Consider the following 11,612-nt stretch of genomic DNA (forward strand, 5'->3'; position numbering starts at 1 on the left):
ATTTTTTTCCCATTATTTTACATGGTATTAATTATGTAAACCTTGACCTTAGTTTTTTATTTACAGTAAATAAAGAGGAAATGAAAAATTGCTAACAAGCTGCTATTTTCCCAGAGAGGAAGAAGAAGAAAACTAGCAGGACAGCAAACAAGGTGATTATATAAGTATATATAGATATACTATTATTAAAGGAATTTATTTTAAACTAATAGCTATGATTGGACCATGATTGTGGTTTAATGTAAAAGAAGAGATTGTATAATGTGCTAAAAGGTAAACATTAGGCTAAACCTCTTTTGATTTACTGGGGCAGCCCTTCATTCTGAAACGAGCCACTTTAGCTCCTGTCCTGTTAAACCAGCTTTCTTCTGATGAGCTACTTCTCACGAACAGCAGGTGGGTGGGCCTTCTGTGCACAGAAGTCCACAAACTGCTACAAGAATATTTCAGATTTTAAAATATTTACATTTTTGCTAAAATATTTCAGCAAGACTATTTCATAGGATAAGTATGTATAGATATACTTTGCATGACTTGTATGGGATGTTTTGGATTTGTTTGTCTAATTCACCATTACATTGGTAATTAACCTTCCTGTAAAGTACATCACCCACATGAGAAGTGACACTCTGGGAAATGTGACCTCTCCTTATTTAGAGAACATTTTAATCCCAAAAAGCTAAAAGCTTTAAGGGGAACAGCCCTTACTGTGTTGCCAGGTTTAAACACTTTTTGCTCACAGTGGTTGTGCTGTGAAGCAGACATGCAGTTTAACTTCCATGTCACACAAACCTTTCTTTAGTGATCAGGAGAGAACCATATTACAATAATGTATCACTAAAAACCAATAATCTGTCATTTCTTTATCAGTTCAATTTCAGCTATAATGAAAATGGGTTGAAATGATTAAAATTGTTTTTTCAGCATGAAATAAGAAAACAGGGCAACCACCAAAACAGCTAGTCCACTGATTACGTCAAACAGATAGCAAACCAGGTTTGAGGAGAAGAGATGTCAGATGGATGTGCTCATCTTTGAACTTAGCATTAAAACTGAAAATATTCTGGAGATGAAAATACTCTTCAAGATATGTTCAGATAACCTCGAGTCCACATTCTAGTTTTGGTCGGTTAGATCAAGACTGATTCTTCAAGATTAGGCAGTCGATCAAAGTAAGAAATGATCATGATGTCTCTAAGTGGGAGAAGAATAAATCTATTTGGAAGGTGAGAACTCTCTTAAACAAAACATAACAAGGCTGCCTCAGTCTGCTGTGGCCGTGGACAGAGGATTACTGTAACTGGTGGGTGTCCTGTTTAGCAGTTGAGAAACCAAATCCCACAGCTTCAGAGCCTTAACTTACGCAATACTTCTTATCCATAACGAACTTTTGATGTTGTCATTTTGCCCTAGTTTTGGCTCCTCAAAGACTGATATAGCTTTCATCTTCTAGCTCAAATGTCTGGCCCTCTATCCGGTTGTTCAGTCTGACGTCACTAGCCGTGTCTGGGTCTAAACTCCGCTGCAGGTCCATTTATCAAACGATCACTATGGCATTACTGAGAGTTGAAAAACTGTCTAAAGTCTTTCATCTTTAATAAAATGATCAGCGTTCTGCTCTACCAGGTGTAACAATTGAGTTTAACATCCAGGCATCCATGAAAACGGGATTTATGACATTTAACGGAGTTAGAAGTTAGCAGGGAGTTAGCTCGCTAGCTTCTATCTAAATATAATATAGCATGTCCTGACTGCGGGGTTTTGGAAACAAATTAAAACGTACAGCTCTGTTATCACTTCCAGCATAAATGAAGACAGAAAACTAAACAGCAGTGACGTTTGTAAGGTTACTGAAGTTGGGCTAGCTGGTATATAATGATGTGCTACGTGACCGCTAGCGACACAGCTATGTTAGCATAATATAAACAAGCTAACTTTTTTTCCACTCGATAAAAGTTAACGTGAGTGTTCTCGGTGGTCAGAAACAAATGTAATCGCATGGCAGGATGCTGTAAAAGGACCAAACTTCAGCCAGGAGAACAACTGAGATAATCCATCCACAATACGAGGTTCGTCATTCATATACTGCTGCATGGGCTGGGCTGTAGTTACATCCTAAGGTTTTAAAAACTGAGCTTAAATAAATGATTAGTGGTAATAAAAACCGAGGGAGGTCAACAGTGATCACTGACTGTTTTAGGAGCTTTTTGAGATCAAATAGAAGAAAATACAAAACATTAAACATGTTAACAACACAAAAGCCATATTAAACGCAGACTACTTTAGACCCGGAAGTAGGATTCGTCGCTTCATCACTGAACAACCGGATTGGCTTGTCTCTTGAGAGTCTTACTCCCCTTACACAGTTCTGGTCAAAATCCTGTCTCCCTCATACAGCTCTCATATACCATTAATGACATGGCCTAACAACACAGCTTTAGATTTAGGTGAGCATTGGGTGCAGAGAATGGAGTTAAAGTTTTGCTTTGTTGATATTCAGGAACAATTTAGAAAATGTTTATGCAGGAATGTTTTCTGTCAACCACAATTCATGAATCCAAAGTTCCTATGGTGTCTGTTCACTGATCACCTCTGCCAGCCAAGCCACGTGAAGGTCTTTGCTGGTGTTATTGGCCACATTCAAACATTAAATATGTCCACAGTCACACATTCAAACATTAAATGTTTGAATGTGTGACTGTGTAACTGTAATTTACAAGCTAAGTCAGTTAAATGCAGCTAATGGCATGCTATTCAGTTTACTCTGATTCCTTAACAAGTGTTCAAAATCCAGCACACTGTAGTGCTTTTAGAAAATAGTAACTTTAAGTTAATTTAGTTACTAGGCAGAAATTCATTTTGGTTATAGTAAAAAAGAAATATTAGAATTTTGTGTTTGCTTTTAACATAGAGGTGAATAAAGTCTTTTAAAAGGTGTTGTGTCATTATTTACTTCATCCCACATACTCTCAGTGAGACAGCACACTTTCAAAGTCCCAGCCTGGGTCACTTATGAGGAATGACAAATCAGCATATTTTCTCCAGCAGTATCATGGCCTTGTGCATACAAACCCAAACAGGCTATGACCATGTGTTGTCTTTAGCTTTTTGATTAATGGCAGAGTATTCCTGACTTCACTGGCACATGTTAGCAAGCAGCACTGAGCTCATAGAGCTTAAATAGCACGGTGGGAGGGCCGGGACAGAGCAGCTGGGGTATATAAAGGACTGCTGTGTAGATTCCCAAACTAAGAGAAGAGTCAATACGGAAAAACTGAGGAAGCTTTCAGTTCTCACTGGACCCTGAAGATATCTAGTCAGAGGCAGGAACCTGCAATCAAAACAACACTGACATCATGTCCCAGCACGCAGCCTTGACCAGCTTGTTTGGCGATGACCCTTTCTTCAGTCATGAACAGGTGCTGTGGCCTCTCAATATTGAAGCCCTGTCTTCTCTCCAGCGAGACTTCTTTAACCGGAGAGCCAAACTAGCTGACAGCCTCCTGAGCCAGCTCTATGATGGGCCCCAGCTGCTCAACTTCAACCAGATGCCCCTAATGTCTAACACATTGAAGCGGTATGTACAGTAGCCCAATTTTACTAGTGGATATACCTGATTTGGGGTTTGTTCAAACCTACAGATTTGGTTTTAACTTAACCATCCATAAGATCACCACTGATCTGCCTAGAGTTATGGCATGTTTTAGCCACATGCTAAATACTAAAATGCTAAAAGTGGTAATGAAGTCTTATACATTTTTGGCATCAGATTTTCTACTAAAAGATATTTTATTTGGCTTTTCTAAACAGGTAAAGAATCTATTAAAAGGGTAGAATGCTACCTAAGATCTACTCCTATCTTAAGCTTAAGCTTTTTTGGATTGTCAATGATCAGTTTAGACATTCAAACATTTGGGGTTTTATAAAAAATTTAAAATTCTGTAAAGAAAAGAAAAAAAAAGAAAAGATACGATGATGATGATAATAATAAATAAGGAAAGCTTTAGCAGAATCCAAACCCTACCCCAAACACAACTATAAAAAGGTTAACAGCTCTTGTGGGTCCGGAGCAATGATGGAGAAATTATTTCTAATACTGATTCACTTTCAGGCTGAGTGATGATGAAGAGCAGCAGAGAGAGCTTTCCACTACAGAGACCCACAAGGAAGTCCAGCCAGCTAAAGAAAACAACGGTGACCTCCTGGTGACACTAGATGCTCGCGGTTATGCCCCCAGTGACATCACTGTCAAGCTGGAAGGCCGGTGTCTGGCGGTCGTAGCCATGAAGGAGGCCGGAGCAGAAGAGAGCCAGTCCTGCTCTTCCTCATCCTCCTGTGCGTCCTTCTGCTCCTCTGCATCTTCTCAGGCAGGGTTCGCCCAGAAGATCGACCTGCCTCCTCACCTGGATCTGTCCGGCCTCTCCTGTTCCCTGATGGATAACGGACAGCTGCGTATCCATGCCCCTGTGGCTAAGCAAACAGCTGGAGAGGAACGCCAGGTACCCATTCGTTTCAGGACATCGCTGGAGTTTCCCATCAAAAAGGACGACACAGAGGAAGAACAAAGAGACTAGTGCATATGTGGCCCCCAAAACACACACACACACACACACACACACACACACACACACACACACACACACACACACACACACACGCACGCACATTTTTGATGAGTTTATTTATATACAGCCTTCCACAACAAAAAGACTCTACAATGAGTAATGTTTACAATTATTAGATAAAGACAACTTTTTATTTTATAACAATGTGCAATTTGTTTTTTCAACTGTAAAAATGAAATAAAGTGTCAAATGGAAAATAATATCATGTAAAATTGGCCTTTGCTGAGGACTACTGTGACCACATGATGGTGCCAACAGCCTACTCACACGAGGAGAATGAAGGAGTAAAAAGAAGTCAGCAGACACAGATGGAGGAAGAGAACAAGAAGAATCCTAAAAGCTGGCATTAACTCCCCTAAGGTGGCTGAATTAGTACCCTTAAAAGGTTCAAGTGACATTTGGTTTCCTGGGGCGAAGTTATTTGCCGGCGTGCTGAAGCTGGTGACAAACAAAAGGAGCAGTTTAACATTTTATGAGTCCTACCCTGAGGGTGTCATGATAGAGAAGAGAAGAAATAAAGGCATTATTAGAAAAGGTGAACAGAATAGAGTGAAAGGGAACAGAAACATTGGCAGTTTCTGAGGGATTAGTTTAACCAAATCCTAACCTTACTTTTTCTTTTCTATGACAATACCTTTAATTTGTTTTTTTCTTAAAGATCTGCTGCCAATGCAAATAAGATAACTAAATTTACTTAATGATACTAACTTGGGCTTTAGGAAAACTGCACAAAAGGTAATATCTTCGCCAACACCCTACCAGACATAACGAAAATAAGAAGATAACATTATTAGATTACTATTATTAACAATTGTACCACATGAGTCAATGAGACTTTATCAGAATGTTGCAAATTTATTAAAAATCAGGAAATCTTTAAGAAAAGTTTCTTTATGCTTTGATGTGCTATTCTAAAATTTGGTCTTCTTTGGTTTAATTATTCTTGTAGTTGTTGACATTGCCAACAAAGACACACACATTTGTGTATGAAAGGTCAAACAATTGCACTGCATGCCAGGATGAAAATCAATCCACAAAGTCCAAAGCACTCCCTGAAGACTTCTGCAATTATCTGTAGTGAGGTATAGATCAGGTCGAGGGTTAAGATCTATTTCTGCACCCTTAAGTGTTTCCTGAAGCATGGTGCTCTTGATAATTCTAAAATAAAAAATATTAGTGCTCTGTAGAGCTAAGTTTAACCTCGATAGAAGAAATAACCAGACGAATGACTATGAGGACTAAATCAAGCCTTTGTAAAAACAGAAAAAAACAGAATTCAGGAATAACTATGTCCTTCACCAAACCATACTGAATTGACCTCATTAAGTATCTGTGAAAAGATCTGCAAATGACGCTTCACAAATGGTGCCTTTTTACCCTGATTAAAGGTCACAAAATGGGGCAAACTTTTCAAATCTTGGACGAAAGAGGCTGTAGAGACCAATCCAACATATTTAAGGTTGTTGTAGGGACATCTTCAAAGTGGATGAAAGGTCTTACATAGACTAATGGATTACTGAGTATAAAAACAGCTTTTTCTCTGTTTTATTGAAGCTGACTCTCACAGATCGACAGATACGTACCAGGTCATAGCAGTAGTGAGATAGGTCTCTCATTCCAGCTCTTCACATATTTGACTCTTGTAAAAGACCACTTGGCATCTAATACAAACAGATAACAAACATAACAAAACAAAGTACATGCACACTGGGAGCACATGAACTCCCATTGCTGACAAACAGAGACGTTTAATGACAGAATGTCAGAAGACATGAAATTTGACATTTGAATTTCCACAGTTCAAAATTCTTTATTTCTTTTTTTTAATCCTCTCCTCTCTAGCAGCTTTTGCAATCAGTATTAAGATCTGATTGTGCTGTTGTGCCAAACACATTTTGCTTTTCCAAGATCAGCTCTGTAAATTCTCTATAGGCAGACTGGACTTCCCAGCATGGGCCAAACTGCCCTATGCAGCAAGGCAACAAAGAGGGCGCAGACCAGCCCAGTGCAAGGAAGCACCCAGCCAGAGACCAGGCGAACCCAGGCACCAGATCCCCATGCCCCACTCGCAGAGCCACCCAGAAGAGGGTTGAGTTCATGTTTAGGCATAGAGAATGATCGCTCTGAATTTGAGTGGTAGCGGCTAGCATAGACCAAAACTCTTTGTAAAACCATCTGGTGCTGGGGCTTTATCTTGTTAAGGAATTCTGCAATGTCAGCGTCGGAAGGATTAATCTGTGATGAGTTTAAAGCTTATAAAAATCTTTCAAATATTTATTTGTATATTTATATGTTGTTGGTCATGAGCAAGGATCCCAGTGGAATCCTTTAAAGAATAAATACTTGTTGTTGTTTTTTTATTTAGCTTTAACTGGTTAGTAAGTTTTTCAAACCCAGCCTTTGCCTTAATTGTTTTATTTAGTTCTACTTCTCGTTTTGTCAGGTTGGTAATTATATGCTCTTGTGGTGAGGCAGCACAGGCAGATTCTAATGATTTCATTTTTTGTTCTAGTTCTAATACGTTTAGAAAGCACTTTCTCCTTGTTGTTCTTATGTGAACAGTAAGATAATATTTTGCCCCTCATTACTACCTGTCCTGTTTCCCATAGAACATGTGTTGATGTCCCTGCTAGGTCATTATTATCTAAATGTATTGCCCATTCCATTTTGAAATAATCTTGTCTTGTTCTTTAAATAGTGATGTATTAAATCTCCAGCTCCTAATTAGTGGTGTGACTCTTTTCTGTGTCAGACAGATAAATACTAGTGTATGATCACTGATAGTGATAGAATGAGTGTTTTTAATAACGGAGCTGGAACTAAAAAGTAGTCTGAGCGACAGTGTGAGTGGTGTACTGGTGAAAAGAAGGTGTAATACTGAGAGTGGCATCACAAAGACCAAACTCGCAGCCACATCCTTTGACTCACTGCTGTACTGAGACAGGTTGAAGTTTCCTCCTATTATAAGTGTGGTGTTAGAGTGATCTGAAGGAAAACCCATGTCTTCACCCTGCCTTTTGACACCTTGTGAGATGTGGGGTTTTTTAAAGATTATTTTATTTTATTAGTTCATTGTATGTTTTTTATACTGTTTTTATTTTTTATTTACTCTGTTTTGTTTTCTCTATTGTTCTTTACTTATTTCCCGTACTTTGGTCCTGTGCTGGCTGTTATAAAGTGCTTTATAAATAAAGTTGGATGGGACTGAGAGTGAAAAAAGAAGGTATAAACAAAGGAGGGGTCATCAACATTTGGTCCATATACTAGTGATACACAGATCCATATTTTGAATACATAGATAAAGTATTATTAATCTGCCTTGTGGACCTGCTGCTGACAGTGCAGTTCATTTTTCTGTTAATTAATATGGCTAAACTTCTTTGTTTTGAGTAGCGGGCTGAGAATGTGTGAAGGAAATATGGAGAGGTGAGTTTTGGTCATATGAGTCTCCTGTAGAAAGACAGTATATGGTGGTAAGTCATTTAACTGATTAGTCATTTTGAGCCTCTTTTTCCTGGAATCAATTCCACGTAATTCCATGTGACGAACCTCAGTGTGGTCATGGTGGAGAGTAGAATTTACACCAAAACTGTGTGTTTATCTGTCTGTCTTGTATGGCTGCATGTTAGTGTGTGTGTGGTTGGTATGTCTGTGACTGTGCTGTATGTTTCTGTGGTAAACAGCAGCATTGAGGCAGAGCATACATAATGCTGAGTGCTGAAGGAAACAGAAAAGATGTGAAAGGTGATAAAGGGAATAAGTCACACCGTTCAGTTCCAATTCATACAAACCAATTTAACCGAAACTGAACAAGAAGAGCGGTCATCCTTATTAGTACTTTCCCCCATTTAGGCCATTTTGACAAAGATGAGGGGTCAAAATATATTTTCTTTTCTTTTCTTTTCTTTTCTTCCTTTAAATTTTATTTTGCTAAAATCAGTTAACAGTAGCATTTTATTGTTTTCAGCCAAAGACAAAATATCAGCATTTCATGTTAGTGTGACTTGCACTCCGTGGATTGAAAGGTTCATCACACTGTTTCTATAATATGTTTACAGGTGTGGAGGAGGTACATAAAAACAGAATAATAGTACATATATGAGATTGTTTATGTCACAACTCTTGCATTCTCCTTGTATCAATGATTTCAAACAGTTGTGACAAACTTGTCTCTCTCCCTCTAATTTTTCATGTCCTCCCAGAAATGTCTTCACGGGACCTGCAGGGGTTCATAGTGTGTAGGTGTGCGTGATTGTGACTATGCATAGATTTGTGTCTAAGTGTTTGTATGTGCGTAAGTTCTTGCCTTTCTAAAACTAAACGTGCTCACACATGAAGAATGATGTCATCCAGAGTGAGGGCTCTTCTCTGCCATTGGAGTAATACAGATGTATGTGTGTGTACATGTTTAGACATCTTTGTGAGGACAGAAATTGGCATGCCACTATACTTGTGGGGACCAAGAGTCCCTAATGGGGACAAAATGCCCATCCCCACTAGTTTGAAGACATTTTTGAGGCTCAAAATGTGGTTTTAATGTCAGGGTCACAGTTATTTTTGGAGGTGAGAAGAAAAGAATCAAAGGGTTGAAAATGGCTGCAGTGCAATGAGGGTTGCAATGAATAGCAAGACTTTGCCCTCGCATATATACGTTTGCAGGAAATGTCTGCACATTTTCCTTGCAGACAGTTATAAGGTCGTAATAATGATGGATTTTACAGTCCAATAAGGCGGCAAACTCACTTTCTCCTGGAGAAGGACTCCCTCACCGGAGGATGCTGTTAAAACTGGCAGACACTTCTCTCTATGCACAAGTCATCTCAATAATCTGCTTTGTGCATGTGTGAATTTTCTTGCAGTTCTTTGGCTGAATTCCCAAAAAATGTAAAAACCCATCTCTGGTACAGCAATAAGTCAAAATATGTAAGAACAAAAAGGCAGATACCTGTTCATTTTACCCAAAGGGAGTTACAATTATCACATCATCAGTTATTTCCTCCTGTGATGTTATTGTCCTGTGAGAAGAAATGTTCCACAGAACTTCCAAACTGGAAAAAACGCCAAAAACAAATAAATAAACATCAAAATACAGATGAGAGAGACTTCTTAAACCAATTTTGTCTTATTTAAAGAGTATTTTCATCAATCTTGTAATGTACTGCCATCTTGTGGCAGTGGACTGCCCACTGTGGGCCATGTCTGTCCATAGTGACCCCGCATGAAACCTAAAGGGATATTTGCTAGGTGAGCTGTCAGAGGTTAGTGGAGGAAACACAGTTATTTAATATTATATTATAAACTCACTGTCACGATGTGCTGTGCAGGTGGTGGAGAGCTGATCCAGAATGCAGGACTCCTCAGAAAAACATACATTTAAAATGTAGTTTTACTAGCTAGCATCAGCAAGCTTTTGAAAAAACAGCAGTATTAACTGGAGCAGACTGATAGACTGGCAGGCAAACAGCATGAAGGGACATGACAAAGAACAAAGTGAAACTTTGGAACACAGCTGGGGAAAACAAGGCACAGGTGAACAAAGTCAGAACGATGACATGGGACACAAAACTGAACATAACGGCAGTGTTGGGAAGGTTACTTTTAAAATGTATTCCACTACAGATTACAGAATACAGAATACATGCGCCAAAATGTATTTTGTAATATATTCCGTTACGTTACTCAATGAGAGTCACGTATTCTGAATACGTTGGATTACTTAATATATTATCATGCTATTTACAACTACATGAATGTACTATTGCTGTGTATTTTAGGGTGTAGACATCTCGTATAGAGAACTATTCCACGTATATAAAACAGGTCCGCGGCTCCGAACTGTAGTAAAGGGACCTCTGGCTAATACATCGGGTTCCGTGTCGGGCTCTTAGCCAAAAACTAGCTTTACTTTGTTGTCTGGGTCAATTTTGCTAGCAAGAGAGAGAGAGAGGCGTTGAAAGGCTGCTCCAACGGAACTTATTGTTTCAGAGGAAAACACGAACAGATCCTGTTTCTGCTCGATGACAACTCGTACTTTTCCAGTCTCCTTTTTCTCCCTCCTCGCGCTCACACACACATCACGGGTATGGCAGTCCATTCTCCCTGCAGCACAGAGTACACTGCCCGAGTACACTGAAAAATATTTCTTCACATCATCATGTGGGCTGCAAGTAGGGGTGACATGGGCCGCGAGACTGAGGCCCAGGCATTAGAGCCTCTTAATGTGTGTTTTGTTTGGGTTTCCACCAACATGGAATTACCAAAAATAGAGAGGGCATAGCCTAACATATGAAGCAGGAAAAGAGCGCCGTGTAATCCATTTATTTCAACAAAGTAACTGTATTCTAAATACCACCTTTTTAAACCGTAACTGTAACGGAATACAGTTACTCATATTTTGTATTTTAAATACGTAACACCGGTACATGTATTCTGTTACTCCCCAACACTGCATGCAGCAAAAGAGACTATCAAAATAAAAAAGGAAACTAGCACTGAGCCTGAGAATTACAAATTTGACAAAGACAAAGGGAGAATAAACAGAGACATGAAATCACCAAAATCACCAAAAGACTTCAAAGTAGGCTGGAGCCTACAAAGCCACACCCCTCCCCCACATTGGACAATCGGACCATCTCTCCCTGTTCCTCACACCTCGGTATTCACCACTCATCCAACGTGTGAAACCTGCTGTGAGGACAATTAAAGTGTGGCCAGAGGGGACAGACGCAGTGCTCCAGGACAGATTTAAAAACACAGACTGGAATATGTTCACCCACACAGACCTGGACCAGTACGCCTCATCTGTACTGGATTACATCTCCGAAACCACAGACAGTGTCATCACCCAGAAACGGATCACCATGTACCCCAACCAGAAGCCTTGGATGAACCGGGATGTTCGTCTCCTCCTGAAGGCCCGCAACACCGCCTTTAGTTCAGGAGATGCACACGCCTACAGTACAGCCAGGGCTAATCTAAAGAAGGGCA

General features: G+C 39.5%; 1 protein-coding gene across 1 annotated transcript; it reads left to right on the forward strand.

The window, feature by feature from the left end:
* Positions 1–3,259: 3,259 nt before the first annotated feature.
* On the forward strand, positions 3,260–5,489 carry hspb9 (heat shock protein, alpha-crystallin-related, 9). The gene is made up of 2 exons (XM_085405081.1): positions 3,260–3,577; positions 4,112–5,489. Exons 1-2 carry the CDS (start codon positions 3,357–3,359, stop codon positions 4,572–4,574), a joined length of 684 nt encoding a protein of 227 aa, XP_085261207.1. The 5' UTR covers positions 3,260–3,356; the 3' UTR covers positions 4,575–5,489.
* The last annotated feature ends 6,123 nt before the right edge of the window (positions 5,490–11,612 follow it).

This window comes from Rhamphochromis longiceps, linkage group LG4, assembly GCF_057381845.1.
Source record: "Rhamphochromis longiceps isolate RC_006_pf linkage group LG4, R_longiceps_female_GT1.1, whole genome shotgun sequence".
NCBI lineage: Eukaryota > Metazoa > Chordata > Actinopteri > Cichliformes > Cichlidae > Rhamphochromis > Rhamphochromis longiceps.

Bases quoted from the DNA above. Each gene is read 5' to 3' on its own strand.
- hspb9 (XM_085405081.1), top strand. From the start codon at position 3,357: ATGTCCCAGCACGCAGCCTTGACCAGCTTGTTTGGCGATGACCCTTTC. The intron at 3,578-4,111 runs GTATGTACAGTA...ATTCACTTTCAG, and splicing joins ATGTCTAACACATTGAAGCG to GCTGAGTGATGATGAAGAGC.